At 44.0% G+C, this 26,764-nt stretch overlaps 1 protein-coding gene across 1 annotated transcript in view; it reads left to right on the top strand.

Annotated features, from left to right (window-relative positions):
- The window catches only part of ABCC4 (ATP binding cassette subfamily C member 4 (PEL blood group)), a 257,587-nt gene that overhangs the window by 199,039 nt on the left and 31,784 nt on the right, over nt 1-26,764 (top strand). Inside the window, exons 24-27 of the mRNA XM_075563536.1 lie at nt 682-782; nt 1,961-2,152; nt 12,938-13,093; nt 22,626-22,715. Coding sequence (XP_075419651.1) covers nt 682-782; nt 1,961-2,152; nt 12,938-13,093; nt 22,626-22,715 — 539 coding nt within the window. The remainder of the gene's footprint in view (nt 1-681; nt 783-1,960; nt 2,153-12,937; nt 13,094-22,625; nt 22,716-26,764) is intronic.

Raw genomic sequence — 26,764 nt, 5'->3', positions numbered from 1 at the left:
TGTAAAGAAGACCAAAGTTGATATTGAGTTGTAGCCAATCCACACTGAAGGCTCAACCTTTGGTCACTTTCAGCAAGCAACAACAGTGAAATTCGTGTTTCAATACAAGAGTATTGGCTACTGCTACTAGCATGTAGCCTTTTGTTTTTTAGTGTTTTCTGACTTAAGGTTACTGAGGTTACGTAAGGACCCTTGGAACCATATCACAAATGACTGTGACTAGTAGCTCATTCTTCACATCTAGCAACGTGGTGACTCCGGAGTATGAGTGTCGAATTGCTCCACAGGATTGTCAGTGACTGTTGTGTGGCAAGTCTTTTCTCTGGAAGCACCTCGAAGGAAACTCACCCCTTCAGCCTTCCATTGATTTACAGCTAAGCACATTATATTTTACGTGTGGAACCAAGAGCTTTACCTACATGATACTGCTTTTCAAATGGGTTGAATGCATTTTTAATGAATAACTTTAAGTCTTTCTGAATCCCTAATGGTGTTTTTTTCCTCTCCCTTTTGTCATTGTACCAGGGCCTCCATCAATAGATCATCTATATCACAGCATTATTTGTGTATATGCACATTATGTTAGCCTTCTAAGGGGGTTTTCTTGCTAAAATGGAAGGGGGAGCCAGGCTCGTGGTTGGGATTGGGATTGACTTTCTTCTCTTCTGCCTCTTCTGCTAGCTCTGGATGCCGGGCAAGTTGGCTTGGCATTGTCCTACGCCCTCACGCTCATGGGGATGTTCCAGTGGTGCGTTAGACAAAGCGCCGAAGTTGAAAATATGGTAATGTTTATATTAACATTTCTTAGCCTTTTCAAGTCTCCTTGCCATTAAATGGCATAAAAGCAATTCTTATGTAAAATATTAAAACTGTTATTTTTGCATCGTGGCTAACAGAGGTTTTTTAGATCCTGCCTCCATCTGTTTAAAGTTAATGTAAAATAAAATGTATACATCTTTTTCTCAGTCGTATGTATGCTATGTCAGCAGGTTTTATATTCTTCACAAGCTGTCTTCAAATATAATAAATGTCTCGGTAGGAGGGGGTTCTGGAATACTAGAGAGGATATAAGCTAATTTCTTGGAGGCCAGTTTATTTTTGTTTCTCGAGGATAACTCCTCATTCCCAATAAGAGAAGAATTTAGTGTGTTGGGATTGTTTGTTTAATTAATAGCCCCGTCCCCCACTGGCATTTCAGGACTTGATCTCCTGTGTGCCCTGCAAAAGGTGTGATGGCTTCGATTTGTTGCTGTCCTTTTCTAGTATTTGTACTGGTCCAAGGTGCGAATGTACATGCAGTATGTAGGAGGGCTGACTCAGTCGGTGTGTAAGCAACCTTGGCTCCTGGCTGAAAAGTCAGTGGTTCGAACCCATCAGCCATTCTCAGGTGGGGAAAATGTGGTGGAATGCGTGTATACAGCTTACTCTGTTGAAAACCCTATTAGGCAGTTCTCCTCTCTCAAGTAGAATCCACTGATGGTTGGCAGCCCGCTAGCATCTACTGGAGGGAGACACACAGTGACAATGAAATGCAGTAACTTATTAGACTTGAAAATACATTAAAATATTCTATTTAAATATCATTAAAGTGAGGTTTTACGTTCGTACCATTTACCTGTTCTAGCTAAACCTCCTGTAGCAAAAGATTGTTAATTAGAATTGGAATATTCTTTTATACATTCCCTTTGCCTTTTATTCAGCCCTGAATTGGATAAATAAAATATTGGCACCCATTTCTCTTAATTCTGATAAGTTTGATACCATATCACAGCCATCAGTGAAAGGACCATAAGGTGGTGAACCAAGTGAGTGAATCATCATCAAAGTCCTCATCAATCTCCTGCTTCTCTCCTCTAAGGACGAGTTATCTTTAACCTGCTGTGTGTAAAAGGGGGTTGGATTTACAAACTCTTACAATGCACCCTCTTCCTAACACATGTGGACGTCATCTCTCTTTCAGATGATCTCCGTGGAACGGGTGATGGAATATACCAACCTTGAAAAAGAGGCCCCTTGGGAATACCAGAAACGCCCCCCACCGGCATGGCCCCATGAAGGCGTGATTGTCTTTGATAACGTTAACTTCTCGTACAGCTTAGATGGACCTCTCGTTTTGAAACACTTAACTGCCCTCATAAAATCAAGAGAAAAGGTTCGTATTAGCCTTCTCGTCTCTTTAGAAATTTCAACTAGAGGTGGGATATCGCATTTCCTTGTTGGCCTCCTCGGGAGCAAAAGGACATACATTAGATCGATGTCGTCATAGGTTACTCTGGGGGACTCTGGGCAGCCACCTCACAGTGTGTCTTAGTTTCCGCGGGCTTCCGTGCCAGAAGCAGTTCAAGTGGGAGCCTTTAAAGAATACGCATTGATCATCTCAGTTTGGGACTCTAGAAGAATAAATCGGGAGAGGAACCTTCCTGGTGGGGAGTCCCCGGCATGCATTGTTTTTCCTTGGCTTGTTGATGGATCCTCACATTACCACTTCGCTCTGCAGTCCCTAGGCCTCTCTCTCAGTGTTTTCCCTTTTAAAAAGACACCATTCAGTCCTTGGACCCACCTTCATTCAATACGGCCACATTCACCAGACAGTAAAAACCGTCTTTCTAAACAGCATCACACTCACAGCTGCTGGGCTTTCAGACGTCAGCATCTTTTTGAGAGACGCGGCTTAGTTCATAGCACGCTGCTTGGTGGGTCCTAAACTACAGGGCTGGAGCTTAAATCCTATACAGGATCAAATATTTAACATCAGCTCCCCTCAGGCCCCCTCCAGCAGGAGCTCCCTAGACTGCAGGAGCCGTCTACTCAGCTGCTGGCCACTGAAACGCCCAGAGCCCATGAGCTGTCAAGGGTCAGGAAGCAGAGACCCACACTGCAGGCAGCGGGAGGAGGCAGTGGGCAGTTTGTGAGCCAAGTCTGACTTCTCAGTATTTCCCCACCCTTGGGGGCCTTGGCTGACATGAGGTGGGGAGGGACATTTTGAGGGGCGAAACCAGAACAGGATGTCCTGGGGTCACACATTCACAGACAAACATCCCCTCCACTCTGAGGGCCCCCACTTCTCCCAAAGCATCATGTCCCCCCATCTCCGAGCACAATTCCCATTGTGCTTCTGCTGGAGTACCCTGCTCTCCCTTTGGCTGGCTGTGGAAGTCAACTCGGTATCAGGTGGTCCAAAAGGTCTCCCTCATAGATCGCATCTTTGGCATGATATATCATCACGGAACTGTACCTCACACACTCTGAGACTTCTAGAAATGGAGGAGCATCAGCTTCACCTCTGTCCCTCAGAAAACGGCCTGGTCTGTGGCATACAGTGGGTGCTAGAGAGTAAGTACTGTGCAGGTGTGAAGTCCCCACTCACCTGAAAACAGCAAGACTTGCCTCCAACAAACAGCACCCACGTCTCCACAGACCTAGTTCGTGCGCTCTAGAAGTCATTTCCTGAATGTTAGCCTCGTGACATGAAAGAGTAAACCTACCACTCAACGCCCACATGATACCGAGGGAACAGCTCCAATAAGTCACTTGGCAAAACCTGGACCCTAATTATTTGGAGTTTCCTGGGAAGGGCTGCTGGGTAAGGAAAACATCAACAGCCACTCTTGGTGGCAATGAAGTCCTTCAGAGCGGGCCCCCACTAGGGATCTTTGCTCCTTGGAAGAGTACTTGTTTACGGTGTGAATGTAATGCTGTGAATTTGCATGCGTCTGAAACTTCCCAGGGAGCAATAAAGTGTAAATTATCTAAGAAATGTCACTGGGAAACTTGGAAAATAGAGCTTATGTCTTTGCCCAACCTATGCCCCAGATTTGTATTCTTCTGTCTTAAAACCCCCAAATCAGAGGATTATCTGGGAGTCCTAAAATGTTAGTGTGTAAATTGAATTTGAAGGCTGAGTTATAATAACCACAATAACTTGAATTTTGATTTGTTTCTGGCCCCAGCTTCCGAGATCACATTTAGCTCCATCTGTGTATTTAGAAATTGTATTCAGGCAGCAGCAGCAGCGTCCTGAAATAATTTCCCTCTGCGTACGTATAGCCAGGACTCATCTTTCTACGCCTGTCTGCAGCCCCTTTGCCATGGGATTTGCTTGCAAGAGGACACAAGGATGTGCCCGCACGTCAGAAATGATTCTTGCTCTCCTGCTTTAATTGGTTTCCTCTGCTCCCCAGATTCCTGCAAGTTCTCATCCACGGGAGGATGTAATAGTCACTAAACAGGTTTCCAATTCATGGTCAAAATTGCAAGTAAAATAAAGAACCCAAATGAGGTGACTAGCCACTCTGGCCACTGGTAGTGCCTAAGCACCTGCCGCATTTCTCATTTAGCTGATCTTGTGCTTGATTTGATCATTTTAGAGCGTGCTGGGCCATTTGAAAGCATTTCTAGCCCTAGTGGTAGATTGATTTTGGTTTGTTATTTTTTTCCCTTGCTCAGAGCGATTGCTTGGATAATACATTTTTACAGATGTGTACTGGACCTTGCTATAATGTGCAAAAATATTGGTTTCCTTCATTTTTCTCTCTCTCTCTCTTTTTTTTTAACATACTATTTTCTTACCAAGCCTCCCCCCCGCCCCACCCCCCCAGGCCCAGGTTGCCCCGATCCTGATTTGATGGCCCAGGTCCTAACTCGTTCCCAGCCACATTGCCAGGAAGCAGATGTAAATGCAGTGCTTCGCCTTCCTGCATCTGGGTCACATGGCTGGGTGATTTGGGTCCACACTTACATTCTCTCTGTTGTCTATGGTTTTTGGTGGCTGATATTACTCATGTCTTCAAAGAAAACTCCTTGGACATTTTGCACCCTAGCCCTTGGATTGCCCCTGCCCCTCTATGGCTGAATAGGAGTCCCTTGAAAGCCCTGTACCGTTTACTGCCCTGCCTGTTATACTCCGGTAATTGAGTTTGTTTGCCGCCTTGTGGCTTACATCATTCTGAGTTGCTCTGTTTCCCCACACCTTTTCGGGAGAGGTGGTCTTCTGTCACAGACAGTTTCTAGTGCAGGACCATTCCCTCCTGGGCCTAGGGTACCAAAGGGCCCTTTCCCCATCTGGTCAGATGAAAAATCAGCCTCGGGTGCGGGTGGAGGACTGCTCTAAAATTGATGTGGTAATGATTGTACAGTTCTCTTTGATATGATTGAATTGTGTCTTATGTAAACTACCCGCCAATAAAACTGTTGGGGAAAAAAATAGAAAAACTCCACACACATAAAAATCAGCCTTGACATCCCAAGCTAAGTGCCCATTCTGTCTGGTCTGTCCCCGGTTAGTTCAGCATCCTCTCCTAGCTCAGCTGTGCACCCAGTTCCTGTCACTAACAGTGTCACCCACATGGAAATCAGTTACCTCCTTTCCTCAGAGAGGCCTGCCTTTAAGAAAAAATTGTTGTATGGCGCATAATCCACCCATCATGCAATTCATTCAATTCAAGGAGAGTTGTACAATCATTGCCACTATCATTTCAGAACATTTTCTTCTTTCTTTCATTATTAGCTCCTCTTACCTCTTTTGCCATAACCCGAGAAACCATTCACCCAATTACTGTCTCTATGGATTTACCTATGTTGGATTTCGTGGTCCGAAAACCTTACAAAATCAAGTAAAAACACAACAACTAATAACAATAACAAAGTAAAACAGAGAAAAACCTCAATTGAAAAGAAAGCAAAAAATGGTAAAAATAGAACAAATTAAAAATGTTTCCAAGGGGAGATCATATGATGTTAATCATATGGTGTTAATTTTTTTCAGAACTACATGTGTAATAATCAACCTATTCTGCATGATCGTATGGCTATTTATGAACTGTGGACAGAAGGAATGTACTGGAGGCGTAGTACACATGTATTTCTCCCATTCACTTTTAAAAACAAAACCGTAACAACTTTAAAGTGAGTCAAAGGGGAGATCAGATAAGTTACTACATTTTCACCTGACTGTACATGCTAGCATCAGCTTTACAGTGCTGTCTGCTAAGGGCTGTTGACATCCCTTAACTGTGGTCAGGGGATTCTCTGAGGCTTAATCAGTGCGTCGGCCCTGTAAATGGATTTTGGTCAGGGTTTAAACTCCGAGACCATTCCCTTCTTCAGATTTGGATTATTCTATTGACACTCTTCGGATCATACAGGCTGGTGGATGTCTGCCACGTGAATTTAGTTGATGCCTCACGTAGATGGCTGCTTATTTGAAGACAGCCTTTAAGATCCCAGATGGTACTCTTTCTGACCGCCGGGTACTGTCTATTTTCTTCACCACACTTTGTTATAGCAACCATTTCTCTAGTGCTCTCCTTTTGATGCCAGACATCTTGGCAACTCACGTTATTCTCGCTTGCATCACAGAGCTTGTGTTTCATTTCTAGCAGAAGGCTAGTTCCTTAACCTCAGCCTCCCCCTCACTGTCTTCTCCCTTCTACCTAGACAGACGGAATAAATATCCCAACCTATTGTCAACAATGTCACCACGTAGAATGAGAGTGGGGTGGACAGACATCACTGTAAGTCCCTTTCTGCCTAATGTGGACTTTGTCATCTCAGACGGGATTTTCTAGGCCTACATGTTTTCTGTTATAAATTGAATGATAATATGAGCTAGCCACTAATGTTGTTACTAAATTAGACACCTTTAGACATGGAGGAACCACCTAACAGAGACTAGCACAAAGGAATTTTTCATTACAGAAGTCTGTCATTATGATAGGATGCAAAAACAAATTTCCCCATGGATACAGCCTTATTGGCCTTCTGTCCTGGGAAAATTAGCGATGGACCGTTTCCCTCTTTCTTTGTAGCTGTACAATGCATCAGCCGTGTCTGCCTTCTCTGGCCCGCTTATCCTATCCTGAACACTGTGCCAATAGTCTTCTATAAATTTCCCAAGCCTGAGTTCACATCTTCCGCTCTGTGCAATGCATGTCATGCCCAGCTGAATCTATTTATCCCTCTACTCTGCGGGACGAAAGGAGACATTGCCTACCTCTCTATTCGAGATGACAGTGAGGTTGGGAAGAGACGTAAGCTATATAGATGTGTAGGAAACAGGTGATAAGCCATCCTTTTTCAGGTGGGACATGAGAAGAATTCCTCAAGAATTTGAAACAATCCCTGTGACCTGCAGTTAGGGTTACAGCAGTTGGCAATGCAAACGGAAGGCATTCAGAGATGCACAGGCCAAGGCAGGATTTCCTTTGAGATAAGCTATGGTTTCATGTGAATGAAGAGGTAGAATCATGTGACGTATGCCATGGCCACATAGTGAGTGTTTCCTGGGTCTGGCTTCACTGAGTAACACAAATGCAGGGTCTTACATCAACAAACATCCATTCGTGCAGGTTGTGTGCATCAGGTGTTTGAAAGCAAAGTGTTAGTGTGAGCATGCTTCCTCTGAGGACTCCTGGGAGAATCCTTCCTTGGCTTCCCAGTCTCTAATGGGTTCCACCATTCCTTGGCTTGTGGTTGTATCGTTCTAATCTCTGCCTCAGTGTTCCCATTGCCATCCCAGCTTCTCTTTTTTTCTCTCCTGTTTCTTAAAAATATATACTCGACATTGGATGTGGGTCTGTCTCGATAATCTAGTATGATCTCCTATCAAGATCCTTACTTGAAAGAATGGGGAAATAGAGACCAGTTTCCCAAATAAGGCAAAATTTATAGGTCCAAGGTGTTACAACATAGGCACAAATTGGTTTGGTTGTGTTTACTTTTTTGTTTTGTTTTGTTTTGCTTTTGAGGGGTGGGCATACCGTTCAGCCACTACACTGGGACATATGTCACCAGATGTGACACATTTAACTCTTAAAACAACTGAATAGTTCCATGGAAACAGACTCATTGGCACTGAGGATGGAAATGTGCATTGAGAGAGTTTGTGGAGGAGATGTCCCAGTAGAGCACAATCGGTACAGAGCTGCCCTTGGGGAGGAATGCATGGGTATTGTGACAGGAAGAAGCCAGTAGGGATTGTGTATCTCTAGCAGGACATAAAGGGAAAAGTAATTCTGTATTTTGAAATCAAGTTAATGCTGATTGCAACCATTATAACATCCAGGTGTGCAAATATGCAGGGAACCGGTGTGAGTTATAATTCAGATTCTATTTCTGGAATATAGCCATATAATGTACATTTGGGCCACCTTCTACAGCATATATGTCAGTGGTCTCAACCCCTGACAAGCATATTATATTAAAACTTTGAGATACAAGTCATGGTTTGTAATCACAAACAGATGGTGCTTTGAAATGTACATCAAAAAATTATATTACTGCATTACGTTTAAGATGTTTTATTGTAGCTGTAATGACCTACTGTGTTTTCTCCATACAAGGAACACTGTATGAGGGTGTGCCTCTGGGGAAAAAAGCAGAATTTCCCCCCCAAAGCTATGTATTTCAATTTTGTTACTAAGCAACTTTATCACCTTTAACGTACTATGCTGTTTTTTGTCAAAAACTGGCACACTGAGATGGCTGCGTGAGCAGGTGCACTGTCGTGGTGGCAGAACCAGTCCCCTGCCTGCCTTAAATCAGGCCTTTTTCCTCACACACACTGCTACACTATCTTTTCAGAACGTCTAAATAGAAAGCTTGATTAACAGTCTGACCTGGTGGAATGAACTCCAAATACACTCCTCCCACCTCACATCACATAAATAAATGAGCGTCGTCTTGATCTTTGATTTCACTTGGTGAGCTTTTTTGGGTCGAGGTGACAATGATGTCTTCCACTGGCTTGATTGATGTTTGCTTCGGTGGTCATAAGAATAGCAGCATGTCTCCTCATCACTAATGACCGTGGGGAAAATGTGGGTTGCTTCAGAGCTGTTCTTTCAAACCACAGGATGTTTCCAGTTGACATTGTTTTTCATGCTCAGTCAGAACCCAAGGCACAAGGATCACAGCAACCTTTCTCATTCCCAATCTTTTGTTACAATTTGCCAAACTGCGATCCAAGATAATCTAGATAACTTCCCCATCTCTTCAATGGTCTGCTGTCCGTCTGCGAGCACAGGTGCACGGCTTTTGTCGACATTTTCGTCCGTTTCAGAAGTTGAGAGACATCCAGAATGAGGTTTGTCATCAGTCGACATTTCACCTTTTTGGAAACGAGAAAACCACTCCCACACTTGTGTTTTTCCCAGAGCACTGTTCTTGTAAGCTGTGTTCAACATCGCAACAATTTCTGCGGCACTTTTCCCAAGCAGAAGCAAAATTCCCTGGCTGCATGCTGGTCTCATAAATTGGCCCTCACAAAACATGAGGTGTGAGCGAAACTGCTTTATGAAAAATTCAGGGACCAGAGAGAACTTTCCCAGGTGACACCACTGGGTGCACGGACTCCAAGCGAGTTTCTTGATGCTCTCATAGCGGGAAAAATTAAAACTACAAAAGCTCCACCAACTGGAGCTTTATTCCGTTTTGTTTGTTTGTTTGTTGTTTTGTTTGTTTGCAGGGGTACCCCCTTGAGACCACCTATAACTGTTCCAATTTACTTGCAGATTGGACATACAGAGAGATTTGAGAAGGAGGCTCATTTTTACTCTGTATTACATTGTTTGCACAATGTCTAAAACACAGGTACCCTGTTTCACAGGGCGTATCATGGGCATTAAGAGACACATCACTGTGCCTGACAGCCTCAGGAGAGAACGTTCATCTCCATTTTTCAGCAGTTCCACAGCTAAATCTTTACAAAAAGCAATATGCTTGTTACGGTTCCGTTTCTAAGACACTTAGTACAGTGTTAACTAATAGCAGAATAGTGGAGGCAGCCAGAATGGCCATATTCAGGAGAGTGCACAACTATCATGTCAATAAGGGGGCTTTAAGAAGTTGGTGGAGTGGAATCCAGGAAGAGGAATGGGAGCAGAGATACCAGAATGGTAGGGGGAGGAAGGGGGAAATGCTCAATATGATCCACACACACCCCTCCCAGGGGAAAAACAACAAAGCATGGTGGGAGGGAGACAGCAATCAATGTGAGATATGAAAAGATCAATTATAATCAAGTAGTCACAGGGGATCAGAGCTGATACCAGTGTGTTAATAGACAGTAATTGCCTAGAAATGAATGATGGCAACATATGTACAAATAGGCCTGATACAATTGATGTATGCATTGTAATGAGTGATGTAAGAGCCCCCAATAAAATGATCTTTTAATAAAATTTTTTAAGTTGGTGGAAAAATAGAAATTATCATGGAATTTTACCCCCACAAACTGAAGTCCCTTCATACTTACATCATGTGGCCATTAAAAGATAATTTTATGAAATAATAAGTGAGAACATTTTAAAAAATCATTTTATTGGTGTCTTGTACAGTTCTTATCACAGCCCATACATCATTTGAATCAGGCATGTTTGTACATATGTTGCCCTCATTTTCTTCTAAACATTTACTTTCTCTTGAGCCCTCAGTACCAGCTCTTTGCCCCCCCTTCCCCACACCTTGCACACCCCTGAAAGGTTGTACAGTTATTATTTTCACCTCTCACAGCGACCGCTGTCCCCCCTCCCCATGTTTGAAAACGTTTTAACAAGATATTCGTATGCATTCCCATTTAAATGCGAGTCTGTTTCATTAGGAAGATGCACACCCGCAGAGTTCAGGAAGATACTGCAGTGTACCGTCTGTTGAGAGCGGTTACTCATGAGAAATAAGAGGAGCCTTGTGCTCCTTTGTGGTGTTTGTTCGCCTTAAAATAAAGGGACCCAGTCAGCAATAGGATCTTCGGGGCCTGGTGCCAGGTTGGAGTTGAAGAAGGCTGGGAGGAGGGGAAAGTTTGAACCCCTGAGCTGGAGTTTAGAATAGGATATTCAAAGCAACCGCTGTGTTGCGTGGGGTGTTGGGCTTCAATTGAGTCTGATATGTGGGTGAGACACCCAGATGCGAAGGTTAATGTTTGAGAGACACCAGCTACAAATGTGGTCATCAGTGTGGACCAACAGCAACAATTCCTAAACATCGCCACTGAAGTAACGCTACCTGGAAGCATCTTCTCCAGGGTTAAGAGGCCAAAAAACACTAGATTGGTGACTAGGGTCGCTTTGAGTTTGGTAAAGCCAGGAGACCCTGTGACAGATGTCAGTCCCTCCATCCTGCTGGGGACTTGGGACTTGGGTCAGGTTTCCGTTTAATCTGCCATTGCGGTCCACATCTGCTGACTCAGAAGCCGCCCTGCCATGAGAAAGGCAGATCCTCAGCAGGGAGTCAAACTGAATGCACTGCTTGGAAGGCCTTTTAGAGGCAGAAAGGGCCAGGGCCAGTCTTTGAATTGCTACTTTCCTGTCCTCCCATGGGGTCAGAGCTTCAGTGGTCCTTGGTGCCCCCCTGCCCCTGAGGGACACAGTCCTGTCATTGTCCAGTCCTTTGTGGCGGTTTCCTTTGGCTCAGATGGGTCTGTTTCCTACAGAACCAGGAGTTTGCAAACAGCTGCACATTCTCACAAGCATGGTATTTGCCTATGAGAGGTTGTGTGTTTGTTTACATGTGAGAACCCTCAGAGAAACCCAGAAACACATAATTCGTGCATGTTAGGGTCTACTTGTATGCAGAAAATAACTTACCTGTAAGATATAAATTCTTGCTGGAAGGTAGAAAATAGCAAGAAAGATAATAAAATCAGCCGAAGCCACATTGCATCCATTTTAAAGCGAGGATGAAAACAATTCCTGCATTTGAGGTGCCGTTACTGATTTTACCAATCGAAACTATTTGCATGTGGACATGTTCAGCCGAGCGGCTATGTAAAGTTCCCAGCATAGAACCTGCTCTCTGTGCAGCGTCTTTATTCAAAGCAGTGTGTGTGAATCCTTCCTGTGTCTACTTCATAGACTGATGAAGGTGTGTCATACCCCCTGCCCCCCACTGATTTACACTCCTAAATAAAAATAAGGTGGTCTCTTCAGCAGCTGCTACCAGTGAGAATTTACCACTGAGACAAGCTTGTCAGTGAAAAAAAAGATAAAAGACCACTTTTTACATATAGGTTGAGATACACACATCCAAAGTTCAATTCTGCAATACCATTCCATGCCTGACTGACATTTTATCAGCAGTATATTGTTCCTTTGATCTTATTGCCCATGCACTCAATTCCTCTCCAATTTTGCTTTGGTAAGAGGCATGATACTGGACAGGTATCTTTCCCAATGGGCAATTGTGGGTGTTAACTGGTTTGGAAAGTGCCTTTTAAACGGTTCCGATGAAGGGCCCTTGAAAACAGCAAATGGTACTGTTTGCCTCGTGTGTGTTGCCCACTGGTCACTGCCTTTTTACCTACTCAGGCATGTCATTTTCAGCACGTCAGCTGTTTCTCTTCCAGACCGAACATAGCCAGAGGTTGAACACTTGGATGTGGTTTGGTTCTCTCCCATCTCCAGTGCTAACACCTGGGCCAAAGGAGATGTGTGTTTGTATGCAGTGTCTCTGACCTGAATTGTTAATGTCTCTGTGAGTCTGTTCAGGACCCACAAGGATCATAATGTCCCTGAACCTGGGAATCAATTCCGTACCTTTCATTCAGTACCTCCCACGGGTCACGTGAAAGGGTGGCCATTCACTGTCAATGGGCGGGTTCTTTGTGTTCCCACTCTTCTTGAAGCAAGTAGTTTCAAATGGGCAGTTGTGCTCTGCAATGTCGGCAGGCATTTCTGGTTGGTCAAACTGGAGACTGCTATTAGGTCCCAGTGAACAGGAGTCGGGCCAGCTGCTGCTGAGCATCCAGTGGTGCAAAGGGCAGCCTCAAACAACAAGGATGTAGCAAATGCAAACCTCCAGCAGTACAGAGGTGGAGAAACTGCAAGAATATATATCCACATGAAAACTTTATTAATGCATTTCCAAAACTCACCGTTTTTATGTTCGGTTGGTTGCCTGGTGTTTAATTATTGTTTTCACTCCCTCTTGCTGGATCTCCTTATAGGTTGGCATTGTGGGAAGAACAGGAGCCGGGAAAAGTTCCCTCATTTCAGCCCTTTTCAGATTGTCAGAACCTGAAGGTAAAATCTGGATTGATAAGATCTTGACAACTGAAATTGGACTTCATGATTTAAGGAAGAAAATGTCGATCATACCTCAGGTATGTGAGCCAGAGCATCCTGGCATGTTCTTTTTATAAGGGCACCTATGTTCAATTGCTCTTCATTCAAATCCTTTTTTTTTTCCCGACCAACGGGTTGAGTCCTTTCCCCAAAATAGCATCCTTTCAAAGGTAGACATTTTTAACAGGAATCATATCAGGTCCCCAGGTTTTTTGTTTTGTTTTGGGGTACGTATATGTAAAGCCAAAAATGTACTGACTGCCATCAAGTGGATTCCAATTCATTGTGATGCTATTTAGGGTTTGAGGGCCTAATTTTTATAGGAGCGAACAGCCTTGTCTTTCTCCCGTGGCGGAGCTAATGGATCTGAACCTCTGACCTTGTAGTTAATAGTCCAGTGCTTATCCAACTCCACCACCAGTACAGTGCTCCTTCTGTATGTGTAAGAGATTTCATAACATACCCAGATTTCTGACTCAAACTTTGACAGAAACCCCAGTTTTTATCCACTGATTCTGCTGCAGGAAATAGAGCTACCCTTTGGAAAGCAGATCATCCCTTTGGGGGGCTTTATATGGAGCTATGTGGCTGTGGGAACTACAGCGTTTACTGATGCTTTGGGGAGACTGCGAATCAGCCAAAAGAAACTCATTGTTAGCAAGTCTATCCTAACTCAAGACACTTCTAAATGATAGAACAGAACTGCTCCATAAGGTTTCCAGGGCGGCAGTTTTTACAGAAGCAGGCTGGCCTCACTGTTCTCTCACTGAGTGGCTGGTAGGTTTGAACTGACAGCCTTCAGTGAACAGCGAAGCATCTAACTGCTATACTAGCTGGGCTTTTTTAAACTTGAGCCATTTGTCATTGACTTTTATGAGGGAGACCGTGCAGAGTTGTGGGGATGAGCTCATGGTGCCAGCTCAGGAGTTGCTGGGAGATTGCCTCACCGTGTGTGTGCCGCTGCAGCTTACAGACACAGGGGCTTGGAAGCCCGCCGGGCAGGAACCAGCAGGGGCTCTCCTCTTTCATCCTGCCCTTGACTTTGTTTGACCCTGGCACTGGCTGCTTCTGCCTTTCGAATTTTTAGGTATCATCAGCAATCAACTCATCAACCAGGAGAACTAAAGAACAAATGCACACATGTCATACGCAGTATTCAGGACAGATGCACGCGTACCCTACACACACACATAGAATATACACATACGCACAATAAACATGTACATGAATGCATCCATTCCCATAGAATCCACTGATATAATATGCATATGCACGGACTACATACCCATATATACAGAATACACACAGCAAACATGTACATGCAATACACATATACACAGAGTACACACGCAATATACGCCCTTCACACTGTGTAGTTATACACTATGTACACACATACACGATGAGCAACACAAGGCAGAAAGCCATACAAACATGATTCCTGGGAATGTGGAGGTAGAGAACTCTTCAACCTCTGTTCATTAAGCCAATAGAATATGAGGCACAAATAGAAGGGGAAGGTGAACTTGGACGACTTGGGGCAGCGATCGTCACCAACCACTACCCTCTGCATTAATTCACATTATTGGGGAATTTGAACTCAGGAAAAGTGGAAGGCCTTTTCAGCACATGACAATTCCTGTTCCAAACTACCCATGGCTGTTTGAAGTGTGGCTTACCTCACTAGAGTGGAAATAATAGTTTCAGTCCCTTACATGTCTGTACGTCCATTGCACCCATGGTTGAGATGGCCCTAATGAGGTTTACTTAGAAGTACTTTCATATTTGTGGATGAAAGGCGTGAGGAACGTGCCCTGTTCTTTTGAATGCTGCTTAATAAGAAATGTTTGTATGCGTGTACACATAAAAGAACTCTAAATAAAGAAACAATGTGAGACAGTTCTTGGCTCTGCTCACACTGCTTTGGCAGCACATCTGAGCAAAGACTAAATATACCTTGACATGACTGGGTTTGGGTTCTGTTCTGTGAGTTTCCACCCTGCTTGTGAGCGTGTTGCCGGTCTGTCCTCCAGAGAAGGTGCTTACAAACAGTGCTAAGCTTTATGTCCATGTAGATACTGATCACCCACAATTGTAAACACAGAACGCTTATTATTTATTTATTTCCCTTGATAGGCCTTTGCAATGCAGGGTGATAATGGAAACAGTGTCAGGAGGCTGTGCAACGCAGAACATATCCTAGGAAATGGTTCTGGAGTGTCCGTACCTGCCCTGCCCTGCCCTGCCCCCCTGGTGCCCCCTCATCCCCCTTCCACCAACCTTCCTCCCCTCAAAAAATAGAGGCAGGTCCTTCAAACATTTTGAGCATCAACAAGGCTCACATATTGGCACAGTTTGGTTCCGAAGACGAGCTGATTATACAAAAGCTGTGTTACGTGAAAATGGGAAATACATCATTCCAGGCACTGCTAAACCACTGACAATTGTGCCCCAGTCCAGTCTCCATATAACCTTGACTACCACAGCCAATGCTCTTTGTGCTCACACCTCCAGGTTCATTCCTGGCCGACGTACATGGTTCATGTGCAAATAGTATGATGATGGCTATTTTTCACTATTGTGTCAAAAGAGAAATGTCAGCCAGGGAGAGAGAAATGCTAAGTGAGTAAGTATACTCTGCTCCTGGACATCCAAGCCATTTAACTCACCAGCTTCCTTGTCTATCCAAGAACATTAGGAACTAACTACCCTGTAGGTGGGTTGTGAAGAGTTAATTGGATGAGAAAATCTCCGATGACGTTTCTTGGGATGTTCATTAAATAATGACTATTATTATTGTTAGAGGAGTCTGGGGGTGCAGTGGTTAAGCACCTGACTCTTAACCAACAGGTCAGTAGTTTGAACCCACTAGCTGCTCCACAGGAGAAAGCTGGGTCGGTGTCCTCCCATCAAGGTTATACCCTTGAACCCTCGAGGGGATTGCTTAGAGGATGGCTATGTGGCATCTTGTATTTGAGTGTTGCCTCCAATCCAAGCACTTGACTAATAGCAAGAGGCTGGTGGGACCAGCCGTCCAGATTCAGTTTGTAATCTGCTTTCTAAAGGTCAGCCACCGGGAGCCGGAATCTACTTGGCAGCTGCAAACACCAACGGCCGTTATTAGCGATTGGAGCCCACAGGTGGGGGAGGGATGGCTGATCCTTCCGCTCCAGAGTCCCTTAAGTGAAAACAAGAGTACATTCTGGGAGGAGCTTGCTCTCTGGGATGTTTTTATAGTTGTTCGTGACACAAACCAACTTGTGATACACTTTTCAAAGGAGGAGAAAAATATGAGCAAGTGGGAGTTCTAAGGAAACGCGACTGGAGAAACCTCCTGCCAGGGCTCTCACCAGATGTCCCTACTACTGCTCTGTGCCCCACAAACCCGGCGCAGCCCCACACGAAGGCTCCTGGCATTTGTTCTCATCCCCTGCCACGTTCATTGCTATTTTTGCCCTCTCCTTGAGGACAGCAATGGCAGTTCTCATTTCTCTTGCACTTGATGCCGTCCCGGACAAATCACATGAGTATTCGTGATGATTCCTAACAGCTGTGGAATCCCGCGCACAGTTTGGCCACTTCCTGTCTGTCTCTCTCTTTATACCCTCACACCAGTTTGATCGGACACTTTTGACAGATCTTAAAAGCGAGGCACAGAAAGCAAAGTGGAACCAGAACGTAGATCGAATTTGAGGAGAGGCCAGGCCCCACCCACACCTGCGCTCCCCAGTATCAGAAAGTTGTGAGGACTGGGACCCACAGGCAGCACTGTGTTTTGTATCAGACACACACAAACAGAGCCAAAAAATGTCCAAGAGCTTATATAAAAGGAAATTGACAGTCACGACTCACACAATTGATTTCATGATCCATCGACTGCCCTGTCGTTTGAAAATCACTGAGCTCTGCTGTCCTCCGGGGCTGCCTGGGACCCCCTTTCCTGTTCCCTTCAGACCGGGAACTTCATTTATGGTACTGTTTTTCACAGCAGCCCTGCAAGGGGACAGTATTCTCCCCCTTTTTCAGTGTGGAAACTGAGTCAGTCTCTCACTCGCTTGTTGAACTAGGTAATGTCTATCATATGTTTTACCTATTGTTTTCCGTTCACCCTGTTCAAAACATTATCAAACACATAACAAACTAAATAGGGAGTAAGGTGGAAAGGGTAGTTCTTTGTCCCTTAGTGTTTGGTCCCTCATTTGGACAATTGAGTGATTCTGAAGGGTTGGGTGATTAGTTATTCGGGCAGAAGACCCTCCAGTCACACTCAGTACTTAAAGCCACATACAATGAGTTGGGGACTGGATTTCTTCACTTTATTGTTGTGTGGGTGGGGAAGTGTAGTCGGAGACCTTCAAAAGAACCCTCTGCCAGAGCTCTGTGTGTCGTTTCCATACCGCATCTCCCTCGCGAGACAAGCCGTGTTGCTGGGCACCGACCCCTAAGTTGCACAGGGTTCGTCTGAAATGCATAAAACTTGTGTCACTTTCCTCCTACAAGGAATGGGGAACAGTGTTGCATGTGTCTCCCATGCTTGTCAGGCCAATTCTAACTCATAATGACAGGGTGTGACCAAGTAGACCTGCCCCATAGGGTTTCCTAAGGTGGATTCGGTATGGAAGGTTACATCTCACAGACCTTTCATCCGAGGAGCCTTGGGTGGGTGTCCGCCACCAACCTTTTGGTAAGCAGCTCGCACCTCTCAGACCTGATTTAATCACCCAAGGCAGCCTTTTTCAACCTGTGGGTCGCGACCGCGGGGGGGGGGGGGGGGGGTCCAACGACTCTTTCACAGGAGTTCGCCTGATTCATAACAGTAGCAAAATTACAGTAATGAAGTAGCAACGAAAATAATTTTATAGTTTGGGGGTCACCACAACGTGATGAACTGCATTAAATGATCACAGCCTTAGGAAGGTTGAGAACCACTGACCTGGAGTCTGGAGCCCACGTGGTCAAAACAAAGTCAGATACCATGTCTGAGTTCTCTGGCTTGAGTGTGAACTCAGTCCTCACAGTGACAAGTGCATAGGCGGAGACAAGAATGGGTGGCTCCAGCCAGGGAGTGGAGTACACTTGAGACCACGTTGTATTCCTCCAAGCCTAACGGAAAGCGTAGCATCACTTCAATGTTCTTCATTTGACAAGTAGCTGAACTATTTGCTTCCTTTGTGCTCACAACTTGAACGTGGTTAAATATGCCACCACCAACCTTCCCAACACCCAAGCGAGATTCCGTGTCCAGAAAACGCCTGCATCCGAACGAATGGATCACCAAACTGGTGGATGGGTCTTTTGCAAGTTTCCTGATCTGTTGGCACAAATGTCTTCAATAGAAGCGTAATCCCATTCAGATTCTGTATTTCTGACTTAATAACATGAAGCGTAGGCAGGGATCAAAGCTGCAATCTTATCATGATTCACCAGGTTCTTCCATTTTGTTTTGTTCGTTAAAGTTAACGGATTTTTTTCTAATCAGAGCCAAAGCTGAGTTGTTCTTTGTCTTTTGAAAGCCATCTATGCCTCTTAAGTATTTCTAGTCCTTGATTTGCTTGACTATGCCAAAGCAGTGTCTCTTTAAGACTTCTTTTTTTTTTATTACCTAAGTCCTCCTCCCCCACCTTCCCTAAACAAACCAAAGAAAAGAGATGGGTATGCTGTTATTAGTAAAGAATAACAATTGGCTTGCAGCCTAATGTGGCCAGCTCTTTGTTTCTGCACCCTGGAGTCTTCATTGAAGCCCACAGAGCTGCTCCCTGGGGCTGGTGACCCTTTTGTATCCAAAGAAGACTTCACACTGGACTGAAATTTTTCATCCTTTGTGAGCAAACAATGTTCTTTTCTTCAGAAAATGGATGCTGATCAGTTCATTCAGAGGCTACAGGATTAAGAGGGCTGGGTGAGGGTAAGCATGATTTAAAGTGACTTCAGGTGCACCCCTCATTTCCTGCGTCACCAATTAATAAAAGTCTTTGGGGATTTGGAAATGAAAATGACCAGCTCTTTGCACCCTGGCAAGTCTTGGTGGCTACTCGGGGACATTTCCGTAACCGTGCCATGTCAGACCACCATGGAGGTTAAAATGAAACTCCTAATAAATGAGGTTTAAATGCATTCCATCAGGAAAAAATATACTTCAGCTCATAAATTCTATTATCTACGTGCAGGTCGTATATTCTGCCGTAAATCTCCATGCTGTAGTATTCGGCCTGCAAACATTTTTACTACACTTATTTATTTATAAGATTGGTTCTTTGCTTCATTATAGGAAGGTGGCTACTTTCAATAATAATATCTACCAGAAACAATAATTAATTGGACTTATCTGCTACTGCAGTGTGGGTCAACCGTGAGCACTTTTACTACCTTTTGAAGATAATATAATGGTTTCTTGTTCGGCAAGCGGATGAAAGTGGAATGAGTAGGAACCGTGTGTAAACCACATCGGCACATTAGAATAGACATTATTAACAAATTGCCTGCTGGTTCTAAAGAAAAATACAGCTCCAATCAGCTAATGTTTTATTAAATCATCCTCCTTATTCAACAAATTTTGACTGAAATTTTACTCGTTATCAAGTACATGTTCGTCATGTCATCACAAAGGATAATGTTCTTATTTATTTATCGAATGGTGAAATAAGGAACCTGGTGGCATAGTGGGTTACACCTTTGACTGCTAGCCACAACGTTAGCTACTCGAAACCACCAGCCACCTAGCACAAGATAGATGAGGCTTTCTCCTCCTGCAAAAACTTCGTGTCTCTGAAATCCACAGGGGTGATTCTACTCTGTCCTGGGGGGGTCACTTGGGTCAGAATTGACTCAGTGGCAGCGAATGAAGATGTTTCTAAATAGACATGAGTGATTGTCTTATACTTGCTTTAAAATGACCCATGGGGGGTTTACAAGGAGAAATGGCTATATATATATATATTGTTTTTTAAGTTTTTCTTTTTTTTATGATAATCATCAGTGATCTAGTAATAATTGGCAAAATCTCTCAAAAGCAGGATACTTGAGGGCACTGCTTGAATCACAACACAACGTGACTGTAGGCATTTGGAGGGTTCAGAAATAAGCAACCCCTGTCTTATGAAGAACACTGTATTCCCCGGTTTTGAGGGATTTGTCCATTTCGAGATATTTATAAAAGAGTAGAAGGAGACAAAGAGGGAGGGTCCCTGGTTTATAAAATGGGTGATTGGACTTTTCTCTGCTTGTTCTTTTGAACCATCAAAATCAGTATTCCCAAATTCCCGAATACTACAAAGCCTTTCACTGCGTTACAAAAGAAGAAAAATTAATCTTTTAAAGGCAAAATACTAGTTTTTCATAGGTCATTTAACACCCTGCTCATATGTGTTTTGAAAACCCAGGTGGAATATCAAACTATAGCCCTGTTTTCAGATAAAATTTTGCTCTGTAGGAGAAAGGAGGAAAAGTTTGGGTAAATTAAAGCCGTGACAGGTGGAAGAAAGAGACCACCTCTCAGTTCTCCAAATGGATCCCTTAACCTGCCCTCTTTCTGCCCCTTTAGTTCCTCAAGCACCAGTCCTAACAGTTTCACAGTGTTGGCGTTGGCGTATACATGGAAACTGACGTTAGGTCAGAGCCCCTGTGGGGAATGATGGGTACCAGGCACTCCACCTCTGGCTACATTGTTCCTGTTAACCTGTTTGTTCATTTTAACCTGCTTTTATAACAGCTGAAGGAGGAGAAATTGCTTACCTTGTGGGAATCTTCTCTCAACTGCCATCAAGTCCATTCTGGCTCATAGTGACCTTACAGTATAGAAGAACTGCCCCTGTGTTTCTGAGAATGTAACTCTTGATAGGTGTAGAAAGCCTCCTTTTTCTCCTAAGGAGCAGCTGGTGGTTTTCGAACTGCTGACCTTAGGGTTAACCCAACATGTAACCCACTCTGTCATGGGTGCTCATTGTTGGCACCGTAGAGTTTATAATTAGTTACCTCAATACATAATTTGACCAGTGTATTCAAGGCACCAGACAGCTTCGTCCAAATAAAACGCCCACTTGAGTGAGATTTTGCCAAGGGATGTGTTTTTTGGTGACACCATCTGTTTCTACATCCATTTCTCTGTCGGACTTAAAATGCCATGTCCTTCTTCCTCCTGACTAGAGGAATGAGAAGCGTGTCTTCATAGGGTTCCTGGCTCCAAAGCCAAGCAATCTTTGAGGCTGGTGATCCTGTAAGGGGTGTCGCCGCTCCCTGTGCACGAGTCTAATCTTGGATCCTGTGTCTTACGTTCCGTTTCACTGAAAGTAGACAGTCAGGCCCTTTCCTACTGCTTGTATCCTTGGGGCATGGTGTACTAGAACCTTCCAGAAGAAGACTTAAAGGGCATACACAAGCTTATGGTCAAGATGATTTTTTGGAACCCAGAAGGCGGCATCTACTTTCAAGAGAAATTTAAACATCAGCTCCTGAAGCCAATGAATAGGATGAGCCATGTAAATGAAAGTAATCCTATTTCGACACTCTTCACAGTGGGTTATCCTGCCCTTGTGGTCAATAACACAAAGGTTTTCCTCCCCTTCTGGTTAATAGCCAGTACTGCGTGAGGCATGTCGCCCTGATGCACAAAGAAGTTTATCAGGAATTAGCTGATGGGAAAGCAGAGGCAGGCCACTGGCCTCGTGCATTCACCTCTTAAGACAACACAACTCCCAGGTGCACATGTGCACATGTCTCCGGAGAGATCCCCGATCCCAGTATAGAAACTATCCTAATGCATGCTTCAGTGTTCTTGGAAACATGGTGGCACAGTGCTTTCTCACTGTGGTCACAAGATCAGCTGCTATGCAGGACAAAGATGGGACTTTCTATTCCTGTCTCGGGAATCCACAGGGGGCAGTTCTGTCCTCAGGGGGTCACTGTGTCTCTGGGCATGGACTTGATGTCAGTGAGCTGGCTTCTTTGGTATGCTTCGGTGTTAGAGGGTAGAAGTGCTCCATTGAGTTTTCTGGACCATCATCAAGGAAGCGGATTGCCAGACCTTTCCTCCACAGTGCTGCAGGGTAGGCTCATAATACTAGCCTTGGGCTAATGGTTGAAAGCAAACCGTGTGCGCCACTTGGAGATTCTTCAGATGTGAACATATGTAACCATTTGTCTTAGATGCAGTCAGCAACAAGTCCTGTTCTTGGTGTGTTCTGACATTCCAACAAGATTGTCGATTCATTTCTGCAGCTCCCTTGAAGGGGTAAAGTTCCCCAAAGAATTATATCCTCGTTGAAGCAGGCATCACCTGCCCGGAATGCATTCTTAATACTCTGGCCTTTCTTGGCTCTGTTTCCGTTTTTGGTGGCATAATGGGAACGTTTTCTTTCATCTTAAATATTCTGAGGATTGTTAAAATTCAATATTCTGAGTTTTTGTTTTTAGAGAAATTGTTTTCTTCACGAGCATTTGCCACCTTCTAATTAATGACGGTGAGGAATTTGGGGTTTGGAATTTCGTATTTTAGGCGTAATCTGAAAGAGAACATTGGCAGGGGAGAGGAAGATGAAAAGAGCAATAATAACCTAACTATTTTGGGACCTTTAGGAACCTGTTTTATTCACTGGAACAATGAGAAAAAACCTGGATCCCTTTAATGAATACACGGACGAGGAACTGTGGAATGCCTTAAAAGAGGTAATGTATAAAATGTAATTATCTTTTATTTGTTATGAGTCTGTGTGCATGCACGTTTACAACATCACACATAATTAGTCTCTTGGCTTAACTAACTTTCTTCACTAGCCAGGACCTCATCGATCGCATACATCCACTTGCCATGTGCATATCAATGCTCTGGAAACCAGCAATAAAATGTCTCAGGAGTTTATTTTTACCCCAGGTCTTTTATAGACTCCAAAGCAACTCTTCACATGATTTTGTTTGCCATCAACGGTGCACGACCCGGACCTGCACCATTTGTTGTGTTGCGCTGGTTCCAGGCAGTGGTGACACATTGCTTTTCCTTGCTACTCAGAAGAGCAGTGACATCATACTTAGGAAACATTTTGAAAATTGGGTTTGTCTTTTAAAAAATGTTTTTATTAGTTTTTTATTAAAAGATCATGTTATTGGGGGCTTTTATAACTCTTACAATAATTCATACACCAAGAGTATCAGGCGTATTTGTACATTTATTGCTATCATCATTATTTTTTTTTAATTAGGGCCCCATACAACTCTCATCACCATCCATACACATACATACATCAATTGTATAAAGCACATCTGCACAGTCCCTGCCCTCATCATTCTCAAAGCATTCGCTCCCCACTCAAGCCCTTTGCATCAGGTCCTCCTTCTTTCCCTCCCTCCCCGCTCCCCTCTCCCTCACCAGCCCTTTGGGGTTTGTTTTTTTTAAGCTACTTTTATACTTTATTTGGGATCATGGGCTTTAAACAAAAACTTAGTTTCAAGATGTGTTGGCCTTCTTATTGGTGTTGGTTGTTAGGTGCCATCAAGTAGGTGCCAACTCATAGCCACCATACGCACAACAGAAGGAAACCGTGCACGGCCCTGGGCCGTCCTCAGCATTGTTCCTAGGCGTGGGACCATTGTTGCATCCACTGTGTCCATCCATCTCTGTGAGGGCTTCCCTCTTTGATGCTGTCCCTCCACTTTAACAAGCACGGTGACCTTCTCATGGACTGGTCCCTCCTGACAATACATCCAAAGGATGTCCGACAAAGTGTTGCCATTCTTGCCTCTAAAGGACTCTCTGACCATGTGTGGTAGCGTATTACATATCAGGAGGGGTTAAAGGCATTAGATAGTTAGAAGCAATTACATATTTGATAAATACCTTAAATTACTGAATATGAAGTTGATGATTTCAAGGGAAAATCCCCAGCTAGTTCACAATAAAGAATTGCTTCACAACAGACTACCACTAGCCATAGTAAGGCCATCTTGTTGATTGCTGAATGACCTGCCTCCTTCCCCCGCCCATCTTGCAAAGATCCACTAGTGACTGATTTTTTTTTCCTTTTTAAAAATTTAGATCATTTTATTGGAGGCTCGTGCAACTCTTTTCACAATCCATATAGACATCCACTGTGTCAAGGACATTTGTACATGTTGCCATCATCATTTTCAAAACATTTCTTTCCACTTGAGCCCTTGGTATCAGCTCATTTTCCCCTTCCCCCACCCTAACTCCCTCATGCACCCTTAATAATTTATTTAAAATTTTTTTTCATGTCGTACACTGACCGCTGTCTCCCTTCACCCACTTTTCTGTTGTCTGTCCCTCTGGAAGGGGTTTATATGTAGAACATTGTGATTGGTTCCGCCTTTCTCCTACCTTCTCTATACCCTCCTCTATCGCTACCCATTATGGATCCTGAAGGGTTTATCTGTCCTGGATTTCCTGTGTTTCCAGCTCTTATCTGTACCCATGTCCATGCTGTGGTCTAGCCAGATTTATAAGGTAGAATTGGGGTAATGATAGTGGGGCGGGGAGGAAGCATTCAAGTACTAGAGGTGAGTTGTATGTTTCATTGGTGCTACATTGCACCCTGACTGGCTCATCTCCTCCTCACAGCCATTCTGTAAGGGGAGCTGCCTACAGATGGACTGTGTGTCTGCACTCTGTGCTCTCCCTCATTCACATTGATACGATCTTTTTGTTCTGGGTCTTTGATGCCCGATACCTGATCCTTTCGATACCTCATGATCACACAGGCTGGTATGCTTCTTCTATGTGGGCTTTGTTGCTTCTCAACTAAATGGCTGCTTGTTTATCTTCAAGTCTCTATATTTCTTGATAGCCATGCACCTTCAGCTTTCTTCACCACATTTGCTTATGCACCCATTTTCTCTTCAGTGACAAAGTTTTATAAGAAAATGTTTATAGATATAAATTATAGTTAGTTTCTTTATCATTGGCACACATGTCATTTTAATGCTGCGAAGCTAATGCAGCTAACAGAACCTTGGGATGTTTGCGTAGCCTTGGTCTGGAGCATATGTCAGGAAGGTTTTCTGGGTATGTGTGTATGTTTTCTAGGTTCCCATTGGGCCACTTCTCTGAATCTCCTTGCTCTTGCAATAAAGGGATTTTGACTGTTAGTTTGACTGTTTGACTATTAGTTTGTATATTTTAGCACTGTATTTTATTTATTTGCCCTGCTTCTGCAAATTAATTCTGATCCACTTAATGACAGAAACCACATTGTACAATTCTTTCTAATCCCTCCCAGGACCTACCTCAGTATCCTGAGTTTATTTAATAGGTATTTCATAAATATTTATTGAACTGCTGGTTGAAATCTTCATTACCGACAAGTTTGTTCACCATCAGTTCCTCACCGTGGCTTCTCTGTTTTGAGTCTGAGTCATTTAGTATCACCTTTCCAGGGAAAGCCCTGGAGTCTTTCGATTGTAGATGAGCTGCCACTTTGAGAAACCAGCAGTAGAAGCCAGTGTCCTTCCGGTAGTCCTTTTTTCTGGAAGTGTCAGTGCTTCATCTGTACACGTCCATCCACTGTGCTTTCCAGCAACTGTGGGGATAGATTTCTGTACGTGGGAGCGACTCCCTCCCCATCCTCTGCCTGGAACGTTACCCAGGACTGTCTACAGTGACACTCGAAGGTATTAGCTCTCTCACATTAAGAAGGATCATTAAGGTGACCCACTCGTCTTGAACTCTCGGCATAAATTGAATAGTCAAGTTGTGACACGCCTAAAAAGAACAGGAATGACTGGTCATATATTTCTTCTGTTTGTCTCAGAGCTCCAGATTTGCCTTCATCGGCTCTCAGAGAGCAAAATTACTCGAGAAACACATTGTGCATTAGGCAGCGAAGAAGGGAGAAGGTGTTAATTGGGAGACAGTCCTGTCCGTAATGTAGAACTTAAGCTTCTAGTAGCTTAAGATTAAAATGGAGTAGCCTCTCTAATAAATTCTCAAGTAATCAAGTGGTGGAAGTAGTTGGTAAAACTAAAATCAACTTTTACTGGAATTACGCTTTGAGATTTCTGTAAATAACATCATATGCATATGCTCTAAGTGGTTTCTGTGTATTGCTTATAAAATTGACCTCATTACTGTTATGACACCTTCAAGAGTGGGAAATTAGCCAATCGTTTTATTCATCTAAGGGCTATTTCTTTATGAAATTGCAGTGCTAAACTGCAGAATATCCACTCAGGCAGCATCTCACCACATACCCATCTGATAAGGTTACGATAGAGTTCAGAAAACCCCACTGGAGTATGGAATTAGGGAGTGTGGCTCCTTCCTGAACTCAGCACGTATGTCCATTGTGTACAATGTGACGGCACTGCCAGCTGTGTAATGGGTTAGTACCTAACTCATTGCCACCAACTCCATGACCCAGTCGGACAGGGCGGAGTGGCCCCGTGGTTCCCGGCGCGGTACACTAGAGAAGAAGCCCTCGCTGTTCCCACAGAGCAGCCTTCATCCACCAGGAATGTCACAGGCTTTGCAACTAGTAGCCCAACGCCTGGCCCACTGCTCCAGGGTTTGACCTGTAATACGAATGTTGGCATCCGCCCTCTCACTGCCAGGAAGGCAGTTCTTGTGCCTAGCAGCTCTGTAGGACGGAGTCAAATGGCCCCTGTGGGTTTTCCAAGACCATAACTTTATGGGAGTAGAGAGCCTCCTTGTTCTCTTGAAGAGCCACTGATGTTTGCAAACTTCGCACTTTTCCACTCCACCAGGG

Source organism: Tenrec ecaudatus, chromosome 11 (assembly GCF_050624435.1).
Source record: "Tenrec ecaudatus isolate mTenEca1 chromosome 11, mTenEca1.hap1, whole genome shotgun sequence".
Taxonomy (NCBI): Eukaryota; Metazoa; Chordata; class Mammalia; order Afrosoricida; family Tenrecidae; genus Tenrec; species Tenrec ecaudatus.
This window is presented reverse-complemented; position numbering and strand designations above follow the sequence as displayed.